A 25,653-nucleotide genomic window follows, 5' to 3' on the forward strand; every position below is an offset into this window, starting at 1 on the left:
ATGTTACCATGAAATTTTTACATTTATATTCAAGAGCTCTCGGTTAAATAGTTTTTTTAATACTATTACCCGAATTTTAACTCGTATTGAACACTACGCGAATGTACCAAAATAATTTATTTACTCAGGTACTTTCCACTTACACAGTTCAAAGAATTTGAAATTTCTTCCATTCGTACTAATTTCTTCGATACCCTAGTACAGGTAACTTATTGATTCCCTGGTTACCCCTACAGAATTCCCCATCAACTAATTTATCGGTGTAGTCGTTTGTATTTAAGCGTTAGCTAATATAGAATTTTAGCATAATATACGGAAAACGACAGAAAACATGATTATAATACTGCTCGTTTTTTCAGTGATATTATTCGACAATGTCAATTCCGAATGTAAAAAAAGTGCAACAACTGCAAGTGGTTCACATGCACCCAAGAATATCTGTTCTGGTGACCTAATCTTCGAAGACAATTTTAATTCTTTCGACTTATCGAAATGGGACCATGAGCAAACCTTAGGCGGTGGTGGAGTGAGTATTAATTAAAATATAATATCCATATTTGCTTTCTACAATTCAGTGACGATGTCTATTTAAATTTTGGAATACGCAAATTTTGTTTATTTGGGAATTTAAATTTTATATTTATTTGAAAATCAGTCATGTGTTCTTAACTATCTATTTGTTAATATATTAAATACCTATATACACCATTGATTATAAAGAATAAAGCAATTTATGAGTAAATATAGGTACGTCTTATACTATTATTATTTCCGATTTTGTTCAAATTCCCTTTAAAGAACTATAGCTATCTTATATTTTAAAACCTTTTATTTAAATACACACACATAATCGTTTCTCTTCTAGTGATAGGTGTCGAGGGACGTACATCTAGCCTTTGATGAATTTTCTTCATTCTTTTTTGTTCTTCGCAATTGATGTTACTTCTTGCCAAGATTTGCCCTTATTTTGTAATGTATCTGCTAAGTCGCTGTTCCAATCTTTTGGTGGTCTGCCCCTTTTGTTTTTCCCATCGATTTAGCTTTCTATACTATTTTCACCTACCTGCTGATGTCCATTTACGACGCTACTTTTTTCTCCTTTATTGTGTCAAGTATCGGTTTAAGTCTGTTTCTTATTTCTTTATTTTTGATTATGTCTATTCTTTTTGCCTTTATCGTTCTTCTGATGTATTTCACCTCTGCTGCTTGTATTCTACTCTCGTGTCTTCTATTTATGATCCAGTTTTCTGCTCCGTATGTCAACGTTAGCCTATAAATCTTCGCTCTCGAAGTTTTGTGTTTTACAACATTGGTTTCCAATTTTTTATTTTAAAATTTTAAATGTGATACCTGCTTCGTTGACCTCTTGTTAATAATTGTGTTTTAAATAATAAAATAATTGCCAAGCGGCTCTTTTTACGCTTCAATGTAACATTTAAGGCTATGTTTATATTACAATTACATCTGTTTAAATCTGTTTATATATAAATTATAAAAATGTATCTATTAATCTTTAAGATATGAAAAAAATTTATTAAAAATCCTTTGTAAAAGGTATATAATTTTTAAAAACCCAAATGGGTTGTTATAGACAAAACGTTTTCGGAATCCATTATTCCATCATCAGTGTCCTATAAAATATATAACCACTTAATTAAAGAGAACGTGAAGTTAAAATTTTGACTAAGGTTAATGAAAAGTGTGGTTAATACTTACTAGGTGCACATGAGTGTAGCCACTAAATACATGGGTAAAAACCCGTTAACAAAAATTTAGTTACATTTGTTTTACATTATATTATATAAATTGCTAGGATGCTAAAGTTACCGTTGGATTAGGTAACATGGCGGCATATGACTCCACGTTGAAGTTGCAAGTCCTGAGACGGTGTGTCTACGAGGACTTAATGGAAGCAACTGATTGAAATGACAATGTTGACAAGTTAGGACGGAACAAGTAACAGAGTAGTCAATATAACTGTATGTGTCTACTTAAGACAAAAGCCAACGTTAATTAAATTGTTAAAGTAATAGATTTTTTGATATTAAATAATATAACAGTATCAACCATCAATGTTGTTGTTTTTTTAAAAAATTGATTTTTATGTGTATGAGGTGAAATGTGGAGAGTAGATAATGTGGTTATAGTTAGGCAACCAACTATGCATGTGTGTGGTAGTATAATGAAAAAGAGATTTTTATATTTAGGCCCTTTATGTTTATTCAACATTTGGTACTTGGAAAATAGAAAATAGACACATGTAGAAGGTTGAGTTATAGAAATTTTGTTTAATATTGGTGGAAAATGAATGAATATATTTAAAATATAACAGTGTTCTTATATGAATGAGATACAACTTTTGTAGTATAATGATCATGTGAAATTTAACTTATAACTTGCTTATAGAAGGCCCTGTATGTCAAACAACAACATTGGGTACCTGGTAAATGTAAAAATAATTAAGTTGTAAGTACATGAAAGTCAATATCTGATAGGGTGTTAACAGACTAAGTGGTATGGAAGTTTTATTTTTTTAACTATTATGTGGAATGAATAGAAATTGATGGTTGGGACATGGTTTTTTAATAAGTTAATAGAATAGTACTCAACTTATAACTTAAGAAAGGTCCTATCTGTCATAAGCAACACTAGGTACCTGGGAACTATAAAAGGATAAGTTACAAGTTGTATGATTTGCAGGTGTATAATTGTCCAAAATGTGAAAATGGAATGGTTGTGGGTTGGCTCTGTTAGAATTAAGTAAAGCAAAAATTATGGGGTCAGCTTTAATGGTAATTAAGTTCTGTGATTTGTTTTTAATTCTTAATGGATATGAAGGTCTTAAGGTGTTCATTAAACTAATGTCTAAAATAAACAGAATTTGATAGCTGGAACATGGTTTAGAAGTATGTTGTAAGTATACTACTCAACTTATAACTTAAGAAAGGCCCTATCTGTCATAAAACAACACTAGGTACATGAGAAATATAGAGAGATAAGTTATAAGTTGGTGATGTTATAGGTGTATATAAACCTCAATTATGAAAATGAAATGGTTCTAAGGTGGCTCTGATGAAATTGAGTGAAAAATAAGAAATTTATAGTGTTTTTGAAAAAATGTAGGATACGGAAAGAATACAGAAGGCTGAGATCCCCAGAGAGCTGCAAACAAACCTTAGGAAGGTTGTGTGGAAGAGTGAAATGAAGACTGAGAGGTTAGTTTGAAAGAGATGAAGAATAGTATAAGGTTTGGAGGTGCCGACAAGAAGTATGGACAACAAAGGTATAGTGGGTCGGACTAGAAGTTTGGATTTACTAGAGAGTGATAAGGACTGATTGGGAGTGTGATGTGTAAACAGAAAAGTTTTTTGGAGTGGTTTAAAGAAGATGAGTATTTGGCGGACAAATAGTGATAAATGTAGATTTTTGTTGTAAAAGTGAGTAAGGGATGAAGATTATGAAAATAGTTGGCGATGGAGAGGGAGGAAGTCTCGATTGAAGGATACGTGACGATTGACGCAATTTGGGCTTTTTTGTTTTTCTTTGAGAATTTCAAGGTCTTCGTATAAGTCTAATTTAAGGAAATTTTTTTGGGGGATGTTGTGAATAAGTGAAACGTCTTCTGGGATATTAAGGGTGTGTTTGTGTTCTTTAAGATGTTGAGAGAAAGTGGAAGTATTTTCTCTTTTAGTGTGTTCTAGAGAACGTGAGGATAGTGATCTGCATGTTCTACCTATGTAAGAGGCGTTACAATCTGAACATTTTAATCTATACACTCCACTCCGATCCATATAATTGATGGGATCTTTGGAATTAGATATGTGTTGACCCAAATTGTTGGGTACTTTAAATGACACATGGATGTTTTCAACCGACCTTTGGATGAGATTTCGGATATCTCCAGAAAGACTTTCATGATAGTATGGAAGTGAAACGTAATTGGGCTTGGTGGTGAGGTCTCTGGGGAACGCATTCTCCTGCAGGGTCTTAAGGCGTTTTTTACGGATGAGTTTGTTGATGATGTTGGGATCATATCCATTGTTGACTGCTATTTGTCTAAGTATGTTGAATTCTTTTTTGTAGTTTGTGTCTGAAAGTGGAATGGTTTCTAAGCGGTGGATATAACTATGAAAAGCTGCATGTTTATGTGACATGGGGTGGTTGGATGAAAATGGAATTGTGTGATCGGTCTGTGTGGGTTTCCTATAGATACTGAAATCGAAGTGGTCAGTTAATCTGGTAATGGTAAGATCTAGAAAATTGATTGACATGGATGATTCTAGTTCCATAGTGAACTTGGTATTGGGGTGAATTTGGTTAATTTTGGAAAGTAAATGTTCAGCTGAATTGGAATTACCTGAAATGAAGACTAAACAGTCGTCAACATAGCGGAACCAATGGAGTATTTCAGGGTTTTTCATGATCTGTGTGGATTCTAAATGATCCATAAATACATCAGCCAAAAAAGGAGAGAGACAGCTACCCATGGCTAAGCCATCAGGTTGTCTATAGTATTTGTTGTTAAAAACAAAGAAATCTTGTTCTAAACAAAGTTGTAGAAGTTGGATAATGGATTTGGTAGTAGATGAAGTAATGGAGTTGGCTCTGAGAAGAGAATTAACCAGATTAATTGTTTCTTGTTTAGGGACAGACGTGAATAGATTGCTGACATCAAATGAAAGCATAGTAATGTTGGGGTGAAGATTGATGTGTTGTAAATTATTGACTAGATGGCTAGTATTTTTGACTGAAAATCGAGGGGTGAAGTTCGTCATGTTGTTGATAAGATTTAAAATAAATTTTGATAAGATTGAGACTGGAGTGTTAATGAAACTAACAACTGGACGAATGGGAATGCCCTCTTTGTGTATCTTAGGTAAACCGTACAGCCTGGGTATCAAGGGGTTGCTTGGGATTTTATAATATGGGGCAAAATGTTCTGAGAAGAAATCTGTGAAAAGTTTGATATTGTCTTTTAATTTATTTATGAACTTTTTAGAGGGGTCTGTTGTAAGTAAAGTGAAGTTATTGTTGTTGAGGAAGGTTGAGATTTTATTATGATATGAAGTTTGATCTAAGATCACTAAACAGTTACCTTTGTCAGCTTTACTGATAATTAAGTTGTGGGATATGATTTTATTCTTAATAGATTTGAGGGTTTTGAGATGTTCATTACGTTTATTTTGAGAAAGGTTATAAAAATTGGGTGTTGAATGAAAATTTTGAAAGTTGGAAGAAGAGTTAGAAGCTGAGGGTGTATTGGTATTAAGTATTATTGAAGAGTTGGAAGAATTTTTGTTTTTGAATTTGTTTATAGTATTGAAGCAGGAGTTTCTGATTGAAGTTTTTTGATTTAACGGGACTGAAAGGTTTTGGATAATAATATCTAGCTCAATGGAGAGACTCTGGAGGTCTTTTTCAGAGACCTTACGAGGAATGGAGTATTTGAGACCTAGATTTAGTAGATGAAGTTCATTGTTATCGAAGGTAACTGAAGAGAGATTTTTTAATCTTGGGTGAAAGGAAAAATTAGAGAATTTACTGTTGTTGTTACTGTTACTATTAGTTGAATTAGATTTATTTTTGATAAGATTGTTTAATTTGGATTTAAGTTTATTGAATTTGGTGAAAGTTACATTGTCCAGTCTGTCCTGAACGTCATTCAAAAAATTATTTAAGTTATCAAAGCCCATGAAATCAAGTAGAGAGTCATATGTTACCTTAAGTTTACAATCTATGTAGTTTAGCTTTCCATAATGGTTACAAATCTCCTTTTTTAAAATTTTCAGTTGGAAGGTGTTCTTTAAGTTGACTGGAACATTTCCTGGAGTTTTGATCTTGCAAAAAATAGGGAAAACCTGATTATTTATGCATTGGGAGATGAACCAAATATCCAGCTTCAAAGTGCATCTTTTAGTGGCTAAGCGCATGTACTGGGGAGCCAAGTTGACCATACCGTCAAATTAAAATCCACAAGGAATCTACGTTCCTGTATTTGGCTGTATACCATATATTAAAAAATTTATTAAAAATCCTTTGTAAAAGGTATATAATTTTTAAAAACCCAAATGGGTTGTTATAGACAAAACGTTTTCGGAATCCATTATTCCATCATCAGTGTCCTATAAAATATATAACCACTTAATTAAAGAGAACGTGAAGTTAAAATTTTGACTAAGGTTAATGAAAAGTGTGGTTAATACTTACTAGGTGCACATGAGTGTAGCCACTAAATACATGGGTAAAAACCCGTTAACAAAAATTTAGTTACATTTGTTTTACATTATATTATATAAATTGCTAGGATGCTAAAGTTACCGTTGGATTAGGTAACATGGCGGCATATGACTCCACGTTGAAGTTGCAAGTCCTGAGACGGTGTGTCTACGAGGACTTAATGGAAGCAACTGATTGAAATGACAATGTTGACAAGTTAGGACGGAACAAGTAACAGAGTAGTCAATATAACTGTATGTGTCTACTTAAGACAAAAGCCAACGTTAATTAAATTGTTAAAGTAATAGATTTTTTGATATTAAATAATATAACAGTATTTTCAGTATATAACAGTATATAACAGTTTTTTCAAAAACACTATAAATTTCTTATTTTTCACTCAATTTCATCAGAGCCACCTTAGAACCATTTCATTTTCATAATTGAGGTTTATATACACCTATAACATCACCAACTTATAACTTATCTCTCTATATTTCTCATGTACCTAGTGTTGTTTTATGACAGATAGGGCCTTTCTTAAGTTATAAGTTGAGTAGTATACTTACAACATACTTCTAAACCATGTTCCAGCTATCAAATTCTGTTTATTTTAGACATTAGTTTAATGAACACCTTAAGACCTTCATATCCATTAAGAATTAAAAACAAATCACAGAACTTAATTACCATTAAAGCTGACCCCATAATTTTTGCTTTACTTAATTCTAACAGAGCCAACCCACAACCATTCCATTTTCACATTTTGGACAATTATACACCTGCAAATCATACAACTTGTAACTTATCCTTTTATAGTTCCCAGGTACCTAGTGTTGCTTATGACAGATAGGACCTTTCTTAAGTTATAAGTTGAGTACTATTCTATTAACTTATTAAAAAACCATGTCCCAACCATCAATTTCTATTCATTCCACATAATAGTTAAAAAAATAAAACTTCCATACCACTTAGTCTGTTAACACCCTATCAGATATTGACTTTCATGTACTTACAACTTAATTATTTTTACATTTACCAGGTACCCAATGTTGTTTTTTGACATACAGGGCCTTCTATAAGCAAGTTATAAGTTAAATTTCACATGATCATTATACTACAAAAGTTGTATCTCATTCATATAAGAACACTGTTATATTTTAAATATATTCATTCATTTTCCACCAATATTAAACAAAATTTCTATAACTCAACCTTCTACATGTGTCTATTTTCTATTTTCCAAGTACCAAATGTTGAATAAACATAAAGGGCCTAAATATAAAAATCTCTTTTTCATTATACTACCACACACATGCATAGTTGGTTGCCTAACTATAACCACATTATCTACTCTCCACATTTCACCTCATACACATAAAAATCAATTTTTTAAAAAAACAACAACATTGATGGTTGATACTGTTATATTATTTAATATCAAAAAATCTATTACTTTAACAATTTAATTAACGTTGGCTTTTGTCTTAAGTAGACACATACAGTTATATTGACTACTCTGTTACTTGTTCCGTCCTAACTTGTCAACATTGTCATTTCAATCAGTTGCTTCCATTAAGTCCTCGTAGACACACCGTCTCAGGACTTGCAACTTCAACGTGGAGTCATATGCCGCCATGTTACCTAATCCAACGGTAACTTTAGCATCCTAGCAATTTATATAATATAATGTAAAACAAATGTAACTAAATTTTTGTTAACGGGTTTTTACCCATGTATTTAGTGGCTACACTCATGTGCACCTAGTAAGTATTAACCACACTTTTCATTAACCTTAGTCAAAATTTTAACTTCACGTTCTCTTTAATTAAGTGGTTATATATTTTATAGGACACTGATGATGGAATAATGGATTCCGAAAACGTTTTGTCTATAACAACCCATTTGGGTTTTTAAAAATTATATACCTTTTACAAAGGATTTTTAATAAATTTTTTAATATATGGTATACAGCCAAATACAGGAACGTAGATTCCTTGTGGATTTTAAGATATGAGTACACTAAGTGAATTTTTGATTTTCGTAACCAATTTTTTGTAAAACTGGGTTGTTTTGTTTACCATCGGCATTGTATTACTTCACATGTAAGTTACTTTTTACATTAATTATTTTTTTCGGTGTATTAGGAGATGCCATTTTTTTTTTTTGGTATTCTCTTTTTAAGTTAAAAGTTTTTGTTTCGTCTACGGGCACCTTTGTTCTTATATATAAAGGTGCTCTCAAAATAGTATCAAAGGATTGATACTATTTTGTAAATACAAAACAAAAACAAAATGTTTCTGCTAATATATGAAATAGTTAATATCTAGCTTGTTTTTCTTTTCTTCTCTTATCTGACTGAGATCTTCAAGAGTTACAGTGTGAAAAGGAGTTCATCCCATTCCATTGTTTAGTTGCTTCCATCAGGTCTTCGCTTACTTGTTTCTTTTTCGGCCTCTACCATATAGTTTTCCATTTAATTGAATCAAATGCTTTTTCCATGTCTATAAAACATTTGTATACTTCCTTATTTGTCTATAAGGCTTTCTCGATCATCTGTTGTATAGTAAATATATGGTCTTTGTGTGTTATGTCCTTTATATGGATACGCCTCTATAGTTCTGACAGTCTCTTGTGTTTCCCTTATTGTGCACTGGTGCAATTATTTCATTTGACCATTCTCTTGTATTATTAATTTTTTTCTTCTTCTTCAAGTGCCGTCTCCATCAATGGAGGTTAGCGGTTATGGTGGCAAACGTTTGTCTATCGTTTGTTTAATTTTTTTCTTCAATTAAATTAATTAAATTAGTACTTTTTTTCCATATTAGATTTAGGATGTATCATAATCTTTGTTTTTTCTCCTATGTGTTTCAATATATCTGGACTAACAGTTTCTCTTTTTCTCTTTTTTCATCATTATTCTGGCTTTAGAACCCTTCGTGGGTCCTAGCCTCCTCAAGAATTTCTCTTCAGTCATCCCTATACATCGCCTTCCTCCGCCAAGCACGTATCCTCATATTTCTCATATCTTCATCGATGTTTTGACTATTTCTTTAACTTTTATCATCTATATTTAGTATATTTTCTATTTGTGTTGCGTTTTTTCTTATACGTTTTATTTGTACAATTTCTGCTTTTCTTTTATTTCGATTTTTACCTCTTTATTCCACCATGGTTTCCGTTCCTTCTTCCTATTTTTTCTGATCCCACATACTAGTTTTGCTGTATTTATCATAGCATTTCTAAATGTTCCCCAATTTTCTACTATTTCTGTCATTTCTCCTTATTAGCTCATTTGCTTCTCTAATTCCTCCTTATTTATATCAGATTTTCGTTGTTTCTTCCCTTAATTTATCTACTTTAATTATTTCCTTGTATTTCTTAATCTTGTTTTCTGTGCTTTTTATTTCTAGTATATTGCTGTGAAGGTAGTGTCCAGTAGATAGTGATCACTGCATACTTCATAGATTTTTACCCTTACATCTCTTCTCCAGCTCCTCTCTGTTTTTTGCACTATAGTACAGTCAATAATTGATTGTGTATTTCTTGATATGACTTCTCTTGGAATCTGATGTATCTTTTTTTGTTAAAAATGTGTATTCATGATCAATATGTCATTGTTTAAAGAGAATTAAAGTATTAGTTTCCCATTATTATTGATTTTGTCCTCCTCGTGTGGTCCCATAACATCGTTGCATTTTTCTACTTTTTTTTTCCGCCCCGCCTGAGCTCTCTTTTTCTCTTCTACTCCACTATAATTTAAGTTTTCGTTTTCCAATACCGTGGTTCCTCTTCATTTTATTTATGTTTACGTTATAGGTAATACTTCAATCTTCTTATCTCATATTTCTTCTCCCAGTTTTATTTCCTTTCTTTTTATATTCCATATTTCCATTTTTCTTTTTCTTGTTTTTTATTATGCTGTTCTTTAAATGTGGTTTCTTTCTGTCTGTATTATGTTTATATGTGCTTCTTCCATTTCCCGTTCCATCCACGTATTTTCTTTCCAGCTGGCAGACTAGGATTCTATTTACATTTTAATGCTTTTATGTGGTTACAACATCTTGGTGGAACCGTTCTCCATGTATATTACTTATAGCACCTAAATCATATTTAAAGAAATTGAGATGAGCATCCAGGAGGTGAATTTTTAGAGACATATTACATCCTATTTCTAATTGTCAGCTCTAAAATTGCCAATAAAATTAGACAAAACTGTTTTCAATGCTCTTCATGCTCTTGGTTCAAATTTATTCAGCAAGTTGTCAAATTCTCCATCTCTCATTACTTCTCATATTTGTGATCCCAAAAATATACTCTCTCTAAATTTTGCCTCACAAACCCTTGGAAATTTCTGTTTTATGAACGAGAACCTTCGTCCGTTACGATCTAGTGCTTTAACAAAATTCTTCATTAAGTCCAAGTTTGTGTGTAGTGGCGGAAGAAATACTTATTGAGGGTCAACCGATTATCATCATCTACAATTATACATAATACATAAACACACAAAACAATCGGATTTTGATATTATCTGGAAGGTACACCTTCCTCAGATGTTTTTACTAAAAACATGGATATTTGCCTAAAAATTCGAGGCCAAGCAGTCACCCGTCAGTTTTTGACAAACAAAAGCGCCAAAACAAGTATAGGTATAATAACAACTCCCTATTTTAAAATAATCTTTTTCAAAACGATTTACAAAAAGTGTACTTTTCATTACAATAACTTATGGCATAAGCTCATAAAACCATAATAACTATTTAATAAAATGGTCCTGTCTTCTTGACGTATCTCGTTCTCGACCCCATCCATGCCGTATATTAGATTAAAAGTTTGCTGGAAACAATTCCAATTTCGGCTAATCACACTGTGAGTGACGTTGAACATTTGAATCTCTTCTTTCTCAGTGCGATAAGCATCTTGCAATATCACGACTATGACGGAAAACTTCTGGGGGAAGCATTCGTACAGACATAGACATAGACAGACACTCAGTCTCTTGCTAGATTTAAATAAAATTCGTATGGTAGCAAATTGGTAGTTGATATAAAAAGTGATTAAATCTTTTTTAAAAATATCCAAATAAAACCACATTTTTGCTCATTGCTCAAACAAAAAAAAATAGCCGGCATTAGAGGACAATTAAATTTGGCCAATGCAAAAATATTTTAAATAAAAATTTATAAGGATATATACTCGCATATACTGTATGTATATTAAAATTTTTATAAATATATTAATATTTTCTTTTGTTGAATAGCCTATTTTTCATTTTTTACCATCCTTTTTTTTCTTTTAGAACAATGAATTTGAATGGTATACGGATGATAAACGTAACAGCTATGTTGAAAACGGAAAATTACATATTAAACCGACTTTTGTAGCTGATGAACATGGAGGAGATGGATTCTTATATTCTGGTACTATTGATTTAGGAAAGAAGTAAGTACTTTTGTAATTTTTTTAATTAATTAATGGCTTTGGATAACTTGATCCATTCAACCACGATAATGGATTTGACTACTCGAATTTGTTAATTGTGTATTGACCTATTGCGTTTGTTAACAAAATAGTACTTCGCATAGAGGTAAATTAAAAATATAATGTAAACATCAGTAACACAAGAATCAGCAGAGTGACAAGAAATCATACTTTCATTCGCTACATTCAGAGCCCTAATCAACTTATTCTTCTTCTTCTTTTTTTATGTATACATGACTCTATCTGTTTTTTAATGTGCCTCCAGTAAGTTGTGATTCCACCGTTTTCGTGGTCTTCCTACTGATCGTCTTCCTATTGGGGAACCGTCTCTTGCCGTCTTTACTACTCTATTTGTTGTCATTCGGCTTATATGATCGTTCCATTCTACTATTTTATTTCTTACCCAGTTCTTGATGTTCTCCACCTTGCATCTACGTCATATATCTGTACTTCTAGCTCTGTCCCATAGTGTCTTGCCATCAATTTTTTTAAGTGTTTTCATTTTCAATAATAGATAGGAGATTAAGAGGAGAATGGGCATGAACTCCGACATAATAGACTACATCGAACAGAAGAGGTTAACCTGGTACGGACATGTCAGAAGAGCAGACCAAAATCGGTGGATAAATAGAATAACAGAGTGGAGCCCGATAGGAAGAAGAAAGAGAGGCAGACCCCGAAGATCTTTCAGAGATGAGGTGGACGAAGCAATGAGTAGAAGAAACCTACAGGAAGGGGACTGGCTAAACAGGAAAAATTGGAGAAAACGGTTTAGTGAAGGAATACAGTGAAAACTGTGGAAATCCTTGTATATATATATATATATATATCATATCTACTGTTTCTAACGTCCTTTTTGTCCTCTCTGTGTCAGGTCGTATTTGTAAATTCTGCCTTTCAATAAAAGTAAAGCCATAATATTATAAACGTTTAGAAAAAAAAATTCAAAGCATAAATTTTATCTTCAATAACATCAATTAATATATCTTTCTTAAGTTTAAGCACTATTCATTCACAACAAAGTAGAACACGTGTTAAAATACTTAATTAAAAAAGGTTGTTTGCACAAGAAGAGCTGTCATAAATTTGGAGTTTGCAATATAATATTTATAAGATATATTTAACTTGATAGTCTGTCAAATCTACCCGTATATATTAATTTTATATTTATCGCAGTCAGAAGCGTGTAGATTCTATGATAATTGTTAAAATAACAGGTCAATTTATTTAATAGCAGTGATGAATTTTATTATTAACATATTGTTGATAATCATATAACAAAAATATTCACAACGATGATATTCTAAATCCAACTAAATTTTATGGTAGAGTGGTCATAGTACTGGCTCCTTGGCACAAAATCACAACACTATCAAAGGTGAGAACAGAATACTACTCCGCTAAACATGGCGTATTAAATGGCTGGAAATAATATTCTAGCAAATTAATGATGGAGGCAAATGTGGAACGAAACGAAAATATATAGTTTTTGAGAAACACCTGACATAATCAAAATTGAAGTAGAAGCAGCAATTAAAAGAAAAATAGGCCATAAAGCCGATGGTTCAGATAATATATCTATTGAAATGATTTCAGTGTATTTTGACAATAATAAAAGGTGTAGAGAAGTATATAGAGAAACAGAATGTACAAGTAACTACCGATTATACAAGGGAAATTCATATGCACGGGAAATCGCAAAAAAAAACAAAAAATAGGTTGTTTTTTCTATTCTTCACGAGCAGCTTGTACTAGATGTACACAATGTTTTCTGAATTATGCCGGCGAGGTCTAATTCTTTTTTTAAGCATATCTCACAACAGCTCTATAGAGTTAAGGTCGAGTAGACAAGCAAGCCACTATAGAATAGTGATATCTTCTGATTCAAGGAAGTCTTTAGTGACTCTGCTGGTCTGTGGAGGTGCATTATCATGCATGAAAATTAAATTCTTTTCCACTGCTCTTTTTCAGAGTCTAACTACAGATTCTAGAATGAAATCAACATACCTGGGAGCTATTAAAGTTGGATAAATGAAAATTAAAGGAGTTTTTTCACCGACCATATTACTTTCCCAGAACATAACACTTCCTTCTTTATATCAGTTTCCAATGTTCCAGTTTTGGTATTGAAGACACCAATTTAGACAATCAAACTTGTGCTGCTTGTTTAACTTGGGAACCGGTAACTGTCTACTGCTGTATAGTCTTTGGACACGAACTCTTCTTCTTATTGTTTTATTTAAAACACTTACACCTGTAACTTCCAAAAGCTGCTTTTAGAGTTACGGGTGAGAAAGTGTTGGGTCTCTTCTAGCTACTTGGGCAATAAAACGATCGTGGCAAGCCGGTGTTACTTTTTGGAGACTTTATCTTTGTCTATTCTTAAGCGTGTCTAGCTCGTGATGCCTAGCATAGGTTTTTAACACAACGACCTGTGTTACGCATACGCATACCACTGCAGCTATGTCCCTCTGAGACATTCCTTGCTCCACAAGATCAATAATCTTTCTCCTTGGTACATTCGTTAACCCCACATAAGGCATATTTTCGTTTTTGAAAGTGAAAGTTAGTTTATTTATTTTCATTCAATTCACAATAGAGCTAATAGTCTATACCGTACCGGGCTGTGTTATCTGATTGTTTTATTAATTTGTTTATTTTTAATAAAAACCTTTATATAAGTTTGGTTGTGTGTATGTGTATGTATACATATTTATATATAAATATGCTTACGAATTTAAAATAATTTGTATTTTAGGTGTACAAATAAGGACAATGAAGGTTGCAAAAGAACAGGTTCAGCTAATGCCATAGTCAATCCCGTAAAAAGTGCTCGTATTCGAACTTTAAACTCTTTTTCGTTTAAATATGGTAAAGTTGAAGTTAGTGCTAAAGTTCCTTCTGGAGACTGGTTATGGCCAGGTATGTATAAAAAGAACAAAAACTCTAAGTGCGATTTTTTATATTGTTTTATAAAGCATATTGTTAGAAGTCATATTTGACTAAACTACAATTTTGACACGACTCAAAACTGAGTGATTATCCCTAGGTAATTATAAGATATTCTCAGTGTATAGTGTATCTCAGTTGCTTCTACAGTTGAATGTGTAGTTTACACTTAAAATTTTGCACTACTACTTGCATTTTATAATACAGACATTAACGGCGCCGGCGTCTTATACCGAATCTGTCAGTCTGTTCGGATTTACTGCAGTAATTAAAGTGAGAGAAATTAGAAAACCAAATGTTTTTACTTCCGGTTCCAAGACCTAGAAAGACATAACTCGTAAACTATAATATTTCTATATTAGTATATATAAATATATGTGCATAGATATGTTTATGATAAAACACTATGGGAGGTGGAGAACATCAAGGACTGGGTAAGAAATAGAAGAGTAGAATGAAACGATCATATAAGCCGAATGACAACAAAGCAAGTAAGCTGCAAGAGACGGTTCTCCAATGGAAAGACGATCAGTAGGAAGACCACGAAAACGATAAAACGACAACTTATTTTATGTAGACACGACAAAGTCATATCTACATAAAAGAAGAAGAAAAAGAAGGAATATAAATTTGGGCTGACACCCTCGGAACCCAGGAATTCACTAAGGAAGGTCGCATCAGTATATCGTCTAAGCTCTTTAAGGTTGCCAGCGCATTCTGCACAATATGTGAGGACGCAATAGTCGTCATAGCCGGGCATTGGAGTGGTAGCTGAAGAAAGGAAGACCCTTTATCAAAGAGCAAAGAGAGTCAATTATAACTACACTGTTCCCAGATGAACTTGGAAGAAGAGAATGGCAAAATAGCATGCGTCTGCGTTGATGGCAATTCCGCAAGAACGGGCAGGTGGACACATTGTCTTATACCACAGGTGAATGTTTGACCGAACCGCAAACATGAATAAGTGACACACTGTCTCGGTGTCAGTGAAGACGCGGAACACGTGTTCTTCGTGTGTCCTGGGTTCAACTTACTGCGTAATACTTGGGAAAATTGGACTAGAGACGATAATAGGAGAAATTCTTTCATCGAAGGCAGCATGGGATTTAATCAGCACATTCGCGATGAAAGTCCTCCAGGATCTTCGCCGCATTGAAATGAGGCGAGCTGAAAATATAGACGGTTAGAAGCAGAGGAGCAATTATTTCAACAACATGAAGGAAGAACAATATCTAGATCCTCCTTCCGTGAAGTAATGCCTTACGGTAGTTCCGAGAGGGAAACAGTGCTAGAGGAAGGGGACGGATTTTAGTCGGTACTATAATATACGAGTCTTATATACCAAGCCTACATACCAGCATATTTTTTCCAGCCTGCTTTTACTGCTGAATCAACACTGATAATTTTTCTTTTGCTTGTTTACATTCTTCATCAAACCTAAGCTCTTTTCTTTGATTTTTTTATTCTTATTGCTCTTTTAACCGTTTCTCGGGGTAACATCTTAATCTTATGTCATTCTTATTGTTTTGTTTACTTCTTCTCTTCTAGAAGTTTTCTATTCAATTCTTCTCGCAATCGCTTTTCTTTTTCTCGATTTTTTAGGTTGTTTCAACAGGCTCATAAAAACACAGGTTTAATTTAAATAAAAATTAAACTCTTTTCTTTGATTTTTTTATTCTTATTGCTCTTTTAACCGTTTCTCGGGGTAACATCTTAATCTTATGTCATTCTTATTGTTTTGTTTACTTCTTCTCTTCTAGAAGTTTTCTATTCAATTCTTCTCGCAATCGCTTTTCTTTTTCTCGATTTTTTAGGTTGTTTCAACAGGCTCATAAAAACACAGGTTTAATTTAAATAAAAATATATTTGAAATAAATAAATAACAAAATAAAATTAGATTATACGTAATATGTACAATAAAAACTAAAACATCAATCCTGGCGACGACGGTATCGACGGCGCTATGACTAATTGTTTATACCTGCAAAAAATATATACAATTAATGTCATAAAATCTAGAAGAAACGGGTCAAAGGAGAAAAGAAGGAACGGACCAATCAACAGTCGGTCTGGCGAGGAGCGGACAGCGACTAATCAGTACTTAGTCACAGAAAAGAATAGGTCTGTCTCAGATAAATACTTCAAGATCAGATACGGAACTGCAAGTAGATCAATACTCTAGCATAAGCGGTTGGTCTTTAGTCAATACCCAGAGGCCCGGTGGAGTTCCCGCTAGATCAGCACTCTAGCGAAAGTCAACTCTCTAGCAAGCAAGCAATTTAATTGAACCCAGCCTATGAGAAATGTTCACCAGGTAGTACGATCGGGTGTAACAATTCATTGGAGCAAGGTGTGTTAACTCGAGTAAAAACAGGAGTTACCCCACCGTGCTCCAATGCTCTAGACCATCCCTTTCCCCACTATAGCACTCTGATGCGCTATAGAGGCACAACAATCAGCCAAATGCTCTTCATGTGGAGGTCCTGGGTAATAGAACCCCAACATGGTTTCCTAACCGTATGCAAAAACTCAGGACAGCGCATCTCCGCTATGTCCCGGCTCAGTTCGGCGACTTGGTGCTCAAGGGGTTGGGCCCTACGTGCCCGGGTTTTGGGGTTTTTGTTAATTTTTTTTTGGTGGCCGAAGCCGGTTTTTGTTAGTATTTTTTTTATTTTTTTGGTGGCCGAGGCCAGTTTTTTGTGTTTTTTGTGGTTTTTTTTTTGTAGGTGACCTGTGGACAAAAATCATAATTAGTATATAGTCTACATCATAATAAAGAAAATATATAAAATATTATACGATACCACAATATAGACTGTATCCTTGTGTGAGCAGCTGGGCCCACTGTGTACGAGGCGATATGCGATATTCTGGTTGATTTGAGCTACGAACTATCTTCCTTGTGTGAGTGTTATGATTTTGGAGTTTCTTTTCACTCTGGGGTTTTGTATGGTTACGTTTCCCTCTGGGGGGGTAAGTCAACTCTCTCTTGTGGCGTAAACTGTTTTATATCGTCGTAGGCCTTCCATCTCCTCTAGCGCGCGTCGATCAAGGAATAACTTTTGGTGGGAGTACGAAGTACGAGTACGAGTTGCCTATGTACGAAGCGGTGACCGGATGGAGGCGATGCACATTATTACAAGTTCTAGATTTTATTTTATTTTTATTCAATTTAATGAAAAAGGAGCTTTTAAAATTTAAACAAATTGTACTTAAATTGTGGTATCTTTATTACCCCACATAAAAATTGAACACGTAAAAATTTAGCAGAATTGCTGTAGATGATTATTCAAGTCATAATGCTTGATTGCAAAATATATTGCAAATTAAGAGGAATTTTTTTATCTTTAAAGAATTTGAAATTTTATTTTACTTTATTCTTATATTTTTTAGCAATCTGGTTGTTACCAACTAAATGGGTATATGGAGGTTGGCCAAGATCTGGAGAAATAGATATAATGGAGAGCAGAGGAAATCGAGAGCTTATAGCAAGAGGCAGTGGACAAAATCTTGGGAAAGATCTAGCAGCTAGTACTCTGCACTGGGGACCCGATGCAAAAAATAATAAATTCATGAAAACTCACTGGGAAAAGAACCTGGCAGGTGGGTTTGACAAAGCGTATCACAAATATCAATTAGAGTGGACTCCTGAGCATTTAAAATTGTCTTTCGATGATCAACAAATTGGAATCGTTACACCACCTGCTGGAGGCTTTTGGGAACTTGGCGAACTCCAGTCGTCCGGACAACAGAATCCGTGGAGTGGAAACAAGATGGCTCCATTTGACGCGGAGTTTCATTTATTGATTAATTTGGCCGTTGGAGGAAACTTTTTTCCTGATGACGCTGATAATAAGTCGGGTAAAAAACCATGGACTAACACTCAACCTTATCGTGAGGGTATGACAAGTTTCTGGAAAGCTAATCAACAATGGAAACCTACTTGGCACTTAAACACAGATGATTCACATCTTAAAATTGACTACGTGAAAGTCTGGGCTTTGTAATTGTTTAATAATAAATAAATTCATAGAGAAAAACTAATTTAGAAATTTATTATCTCCTATAATTGTTACAATTTCAAAAAAAAACATGGTCAATTAATAACTCACGACCATATCTGTTATTTGCTGGTTACCCCAACTATTTTATTTATTTATAATCTTATTAAACTTTATTTCATCATGTGCAGTATGGCAAAAAGTTTTTTCTGGAGTTTCATTTCCATAGAACTAAAATAATTCAAGAAAACAAAGTTTTAAGGAATAGCATAGGAAACAAGAATATGTACAAAATAAAAACATTACTACTGATAGACCCAAATTCCTTGAGGTTGTCGAATCCTTTTATCGCAAATGTATAAGAGCACCGGCGAAAGGCAAGATCAGCCCCTGCCCAAAATCACAAACTAGGGACTAGAATGAATGCCAGAAATAACTCCATACGAAATCAAAACGGCACTTTTAGAAACGAAAAATAACGAATCCCATGGCTATGACGGAGTAACGATCGAAGCGATCAGACTAGGTTAAAAATACAATTATCCAGGCTTTGGCCAGGTTTTTTGACCGAATGCATCTACCAAGGAAAAACTCCTACTCAATGGAAAAATGCAGTTATTATTTTATTACACAAGCAAGGAGACATAACAGATCTAAAAAACTACCGTCCTATCAGTTTGTTTTTACACGTATATAAACTTTTTACAAAAATTATCAAAAAAAGATTTATGAATTTACTAGTTTTTCCATTAGAAAATATTTGGAAAAATCTGTCAGTTAACATTTGGTTTATCAGATTGTTGAATGAACGGCGTAGTACCGTCTTGTATATTTTAAATAAAGGACTCTCCTTTCTCACTGTGTCGTAGGTGCAGGTATCTGCACATACGACACAGTGTGAAAGGAGAGTCTATGAAAGTTACTACTATTTTACGTTTCTTTTGAAATATATTCTCAACAAATATTTTTAGGGAGAGAATTTGATGGCTAAAGCTTCTTTCAGGCATGAATCTTGTTCTTGAAAAATATTTGATTTTGCAAGGTAAAATAGTTTGGTACGGGTTGTCCTCTCAACTATCTTGTATAGCAGACGCTTAAAATAACGAGTCGTCGATAGCTCTTAGGTATATAGCTCTCAGGCTTATTATATTCTTGATTGTTAAATTCAAAAAGCCACCATGACGGATACTTGGATTTAGGTGTTCTTAATGCAATAATAATTTAGTTAAATATATTGGATTTATAAAAATCAATACATTCTTAAATATAAAGCTATTGATTCAAATTTTATTTGATGAGTAAAATGTTTATTAAGACAAATAATCTCGAAAAATAACTATTTATAGTTCAATAAGTCAACTATACATTTATTTATGTGGTAATTAATAATACTTAATTCGACCACATTAGTAAACATTAAATTGATAATATTTGGTGCAGCGAGGTATATAAACGTAGATCACTTACTATCCAATACTTTGTGCAAAGAATGACGTACAACATGATGAAAGTCCTTCTTGTCTTCGTGCTAGTAGGGTTTTGTAAAGTGAACTCTCATTGTGTAAAAAGTGTGACGAGGGCTAGTGGACCCTTTGCGCCCAGAAATATATGTTCAGGTGATCTTATATTTGAAGATAACTTCGACGATTTGAATTTAGATAAATGGAAACACGAAGATACGTTAGCCGGAGGTGGAGTAAGTAATAATATAATATTGATATATCTTACTTTCTTTAAGGTTGGATATCATAATTATTTTATCTTAGATACAGGGTATATATATATATATATATATATATATATATATATATATATATATATATATATATATATATATATAGTATATATTCAATTATTTGTAAGTTACCAATTAAAAATAATTATAGTTTTTAAAAAAACATGAAAATTTGAGAGGTTAATGATAGATTTGATGTGCTTGGAAGGTCCCGAAGGCGCAGAGTGTATCTCAGAGAGATTCAAATTGCTAGGATAATAACTTTAATTAAAGAAGGTTACTTAAGACGCCGTTCAGCAGAAATGTTAAATGTTACTCGTGCTGTTATATGTTAACCTGGACCAGACATGAACTGTATGGAATTATTAGAAAACAACCTTATACGCATCGTGCAAGGGCGACTACAGCTAGAGAGAATCGACTTTTACAACTATGGGCCGTCAGAAATCGTCGAAGTACTGCTCGAACTCTACAACTGAGTTGGTAGAAGCTACGGGTACAAGAATAAATACTCAAACTATACGTAACCGGCTTCACGAACATGGGTTGAATACAAGAAGGTCAGCTAGAGTATGTCTTTTGACCCTTGCAAACCTTAAATCCAGTCGCTGGTTTGCAAAAGAGTACATGAATTGGACCAGGGTACAATGGAGTAACGTATATGTCCAGAATTTATTCTTCAGCAAGATAATGCGAGACCGCCCGTGACCAGGATAGTTCAAATTATTTGACTATCCACAATATTCAGGTTATAGAGTGGCCAGCGAGGAATCCAGATTTAAATCCTATTGAAAATATTTGGGATACACTTTTAAAGCGTTTAAAGGATCGTCAATCACTAAGAAACCTTCAAAGTGTCGAGGAAGTTCTCGTAGAAGAATAGGAACAACATCTAGATCAACAAACTATTCGAAATGTGATTGAAAGCAAGCACATTTGCCATTATCAAGATCAGTTCTGCTTTTTCCTAATATACGAGGAGAACTTTCTTAAGTAGAAAACTTAAATTAAATATTAAATTTTGTTAACATTTTTACCATGTTGCTCCTTTATGTTTACAGAACAACCAATTTCAATGGTACACAAACAGCAGAAACAACAGCTATACTTCAAATGGAGTTTTACATATAAAACCAACTTTTGTAGCCGACGAGTTAGGGGAACAATTTTTACAATCAGCTACCGTAGATTTAGGGAACAAGTAAGCATTATTCGTATATATATATATATATATATATATATATATATATATATATATATATATATATATATATATTAAGTATACCCATGTTGCCAGAGTCACAGATGAAAGAAGAACATCTTAGGATGGAGACTAGACACGATGCCTATCGTAATTGAAGAGATTCTCCAACAAGGTGGTCGGACGATATCAAGCGCATATAGCACAACTGAATTCAGGGTGCTCAAGATCAGATGCAATGGAAATATTTACGAGCGGTCTATGTTCAACAGTGGACTCAAAACGGCTAATTATGATGGTACTATATAGCTATATATAGTTCATTATTAGTCATTGGCACATGACGTGTTGGGGATGAAATATTTTCCACCCAGTCTATCCAACGTGGATTAGTCTCTGACCGATACGGTGTAGTGAGTGTCACGTATTTAAATTCACGTTAACTCTACTCGTTTCGTCTGTATGTAGTAATTAAAGCGAATATTATAGAAATACGACAGAAAAGTCAATTTATTTGAGTAACGTTTTCGTTATAGGACGAAGGTCATATTAACAGTTAAAACGATAAAGTACAGTGTCGTGTTGAATTAAAATATACTGAGCTTAGATCAATATGACAGAAACTTTCTAACTGTTGTGCTTGAGAGGTAAAGTATAAAATAACCACTGATAAAGATCCTAAACACATTAAGCAAATTAGCATAATGATCATTAGGAATGCCGATTGTAATTTAATTATGTTTGATAAAAAGTTTAGAAATGGATGGAAACCCTAAAAAGTTAAATATATTTAGCAAAACCCTAACTTTAACCCGTAATCGCAGACGTCTCAAAAATAGTACACTCTACCAGACATATGGTCAATCTAACCACCACTATTTAATTGACAAAATATTCTAGTTTACTCCGAAGTATTTTTTAACAAAAATTAAAAGTAATATTTTAGTATTTTGTATATCTACTTTGAATATAAATTATTCTTAGCACGGTAGTATTTGTTTCAGAACAAAATTATTAAACAAGTAGGTGAAAGAAATTTACGTTAAATAACAATTAAAGGTAAAAATACGTTTATTGACGTTTCAATTTCCACTTCGGAAATCGTTCTCAAAATACAAACATTAGTGTGAGATATTTATTCCACTGAGCTATTATGTCTAATTTTGGAATTGATGGCTGAGTAACAGCAAAGTTTAGACCCTTTGACAGTATTAAATTCTCCGTTGCATTTAAATGTCTATTTGATAGATTGACAACTGTCGCTAAAATGTCATTATTTCTATTTAGGTTATCTAAAGTGTGTATACTGTTTTGTTCTAATAGAATATTAAATTTATTTAAATGTATATCTCTTTGTTTAATATATGAATTTTCATATACTATATGTAAACTAAAAATAATTTGATCAAAATCAGAATTTGATATCATATCGAAAAGTAAATCTTCAATACTTACAATATCTTGTTCAAAAAAAAATAAATTACATCTATGATATTGTAACCTTTCGCGGATCATGGACAAGCTGGCTCTATGTAGAATGTTGTTCAACCTTCTGCTTGAATATGCTGGACGTAACTTCAAGCCCTTTGAATATAAATTAATTTAAAATGCCACAAGAAAATAGCTTCAGAACAATGTTAAATAACATTATGCAAGAATATTATTTATTAAAAAACATGTAAAAAAATATGCAAAACTATGAACAACGGGTTAATGACACCTTTATTTATTTTATACTTAAAATTTAGCAAAGTTTTAAACATTATGGAGAACACCAGTGCACATTACCGTGCCTGTTACTACAACGAAAGGTTTTCTGCGAATTCCGTTAATCGTTTAGAGGTGTATTGGTTGAATGTACTGTAGTTATTATTCTTTTGTTTATTCTTTTAAACTCTAACTTTAATCTAACTTTATTTAATTACATATAGATTTCTTTTGTTTATTTGATATTTTAGGTGTACTAATCCTCACAATTTTGGTTGTAAAAGGACAGGCTCACCAGCTGAAATACTAAATCCAGTAAAAAGTGCTCGTCTTAGAACATTAGATACCTTTTCATTTAAATATGGTAAAGTTGAAGTTAGGGCTAAAGTTTCAACAGGAGATTGGTTATGGCCAGGTAGGTATATTATTATTTTTATGGAATATTTTCAGCTTAGCAGATGAGCCTTACTTTAACATCAAAATGGTGTTTTCGAACGCCATTGTTTCTTTTTAATGTTTTAGAGATAAAAAAGTGCCTTATCATTTAGAATGATTAAGATTTTCTTCTGATATTCTCATTTAAGTCGGCAGATCCATTATAATCGAAATGTTAAATCCAAAATAACAGCTAAATTGCTCGAAATCTTAAAAAAATTTAATTGCTGCTTCCTGAACATTTTGGAGAAAAATTTGGTAGATTTGGTTGGCTTGTGCTATTAATTCTACAAGGAAAAGTAGAAAAAAAAACGAGAACCAGGTAGGCGAAGGATTTCCTGGCTGAAAAATCTACATACGTGGTTCAACACAACAACCACAAATCTTTTCAGAGCAGCAGTTTGCAAAATACAGATTGCCATGATGGTCACCAAGATCCGAAATGGATAGGTACTACAAGAAGAAGAAGATATGACTTATAAGTTTCTTACTCTCTGTGTTAAATGCTTCACTTTTGGCTGATAGATATAAAAAGTTAAGATTTTCCGTTTTTTTACCTTAATTTGTTAGTAAATAATTAAGTTCAAAAATCGTTTGCAGAAAACATTTAGGTTCTTGTTATAAATGTTCCTACTAGTCAAAACAACTGCCATTTGCCTGGAAGGGCCTGTGTCACAAACAGGTTACTATTTTGCTTATTTCCTTGAACTAATTTAAAAATTGTTTATTTTTGTATTGTAATAATATGAATTTTTTCTCTTTCAGCAATTTGGTTGCTACCTAATAAATGGATAGAAAACGGAGATTGGATTTCTTCTGGAGAAATAGATATAGTGGAAACAAGAGGAAACAAAGAACTGATAAAACCTAATGGACAAAATATTGGTACACCCCTATTAAGTACTACTTTACATTGGGGCGCAAATGCACAAACCAATCGCTATGCTCAAACTCACTACGAAACAACCTTACCTGAAGGTGAAGGTTTTGATCACGCTTATCACAAATATCAAATGAAGTGGACACCCGATTTTATAAAATTTTCTTTAGATGATACAGAAATTGGAAAAGTTATACCACCTTCTGGCGGATTCTGGGAACTTGGAAATTTACAGAAGACTGGATTACCTAATCCATGGAAAGGATCAAGCAAAATGGCGCCTTTCGATGCCGAATTTTACTTAATTCTTAATTTAGCTGTTGGAGGATATTTCTTTCCTGATGCAGCTGATAATAGATCAGGTAAAAAGCCGTGGTCCCGTTCTTCTCCATACCGTATTGGTATGACAGATTTTTGGAGGAACAGGCAGCAGTGGATTCCAACGTGGAATTTGGGCACAGACGATTCTCATTTTAAAGTTGATTATGTCAGAGTCTGGGCAATATAGATATAAGGATATATTATGAAATGATAAATAAAACTTATGAAAAAATGTCGCTTTATTTTTTCTTCCTTATCTAAACATCCTTCATTTTCTTAAAACTACTTGAGAAAACATTCACTTTAAAAATATCGTTCTACTACTTTTGTGCTTTTTGCACTAATCTTGTAGCATTTTATTTTGAAGTCCCCTCGTATATGTGTTAATTGAAATCCCCTTATATATGCATTATCATAACGAAGAATTTTTTCAATGTTTCTTAGTTCGTATCCTTCAATTTATAATCTTTCGTCTTTTTAGGTCGCCGCCGTCGATCATGAATCATTTTATTGTTTATTTATGTCACAGGCGCAAATTCTTCGATATTTCTTGGTTCAAACCGCCCGATATTGCGTTTTTAAATTAATCTACGTCTTAATGTTCGTTGTGTTTTGTTTATGTTGGCGTTTTGCTTATTCTAGTTTATGCCATCAATTTTTTAAGATAATTTCGTCACTCTCGGTAAGGCCGGCCGCTATTAAAGGCGTGTTTATTTTTATTGGAGTC

General features: G+C 33.0%; 2 protein-coding genes across 2 annotated transcripts in view; both read left to right on the plus strand.

Annotated features, from left to right (window-relative positions):
- Positions 1–298: 298 nt before the first annotated feature.
- The window catches only part of LOC140449132 (uncharacterized), a 61,642-nt gene continuing 36,287 nt past the window's right edge, over positions 299–25,653 (plus strand). Inside the window, exons 1-4 of the mRNA XM_072542278.1 lie at positions 299–526; positions 11,516–11,658; positions 14,456–14,619; positions 18,040–18,649. Of these exons, the coding sequence (XP_072398379.1) occupies positions 332–526; positions 11,516–11,658; positions 14,456–14,619; positions 18,040–18,649 (1,112 nt within the window). The 5' untranslated portion in view covers positions 299–331. The remainder of the gene's footprint in view (positions 527–11,515; positions 11,659–14,455; positions 14,620–18,039; positions 18,650–25,653) is intronic.
- Positions 20,115–25,162, plus strand: LOC140448052 (beta-1,3-glucan-binding protein-like). The gene is made up of 4 exons (XM_072541100.1): positions 20,115–20,343; positions 21,444–21,583; positions 23,542–23,705; positions 24,491–25,162. The coding sequence occupies exons 1-4, from the start codon at positions 20,137–20,139 to the stop codon at positions 25,111–25,113; spliced, it is 1,134 nt and encodes a 377-aa protein (XP_072397201.1). The 5' UTR covers positions 20,115–20,136; the 3' UTR covers positions 25,114–25,162.

This window comes from Diabrotica undecimpunctata, chromosome 8, assembly GCF_040954645.1.
Source record: "Diabrotica undecimpunctata isolate CICGRU chromosome 8, icDiaUnde3, whole genome shotgun sequence".
Lineage (NCBI taxonomy): Eukaryota > Metazoa > Arthropoda > Insecta > Coleoptera > Chrysomelidae > Diabrotica > Diabrotica undecimpunctata.

Coding starts and splice junctions, on each gene's coding strand:
- LOC140448052 (XM_072541100.1), top strand. CDS start 20,137: ATGACGTACAACATGATGAAAGTCCTTCTTGTCTTCGTGCTAGTAGGG. Junction 21,584..23,541: donor ACCGTAGATTTAGGGAACAA/GTAAGCATTATT, acceptor TTGATATTTTAG/GTGTACTAATCCTCACAATT. Junction 23,706..24,490: donor AGGAGATTGGTTATGGCCAG/GTAGGTATATTA, acceptor TTTCTCTTTCAG/CAATTTGGTTGCTACCTAAT.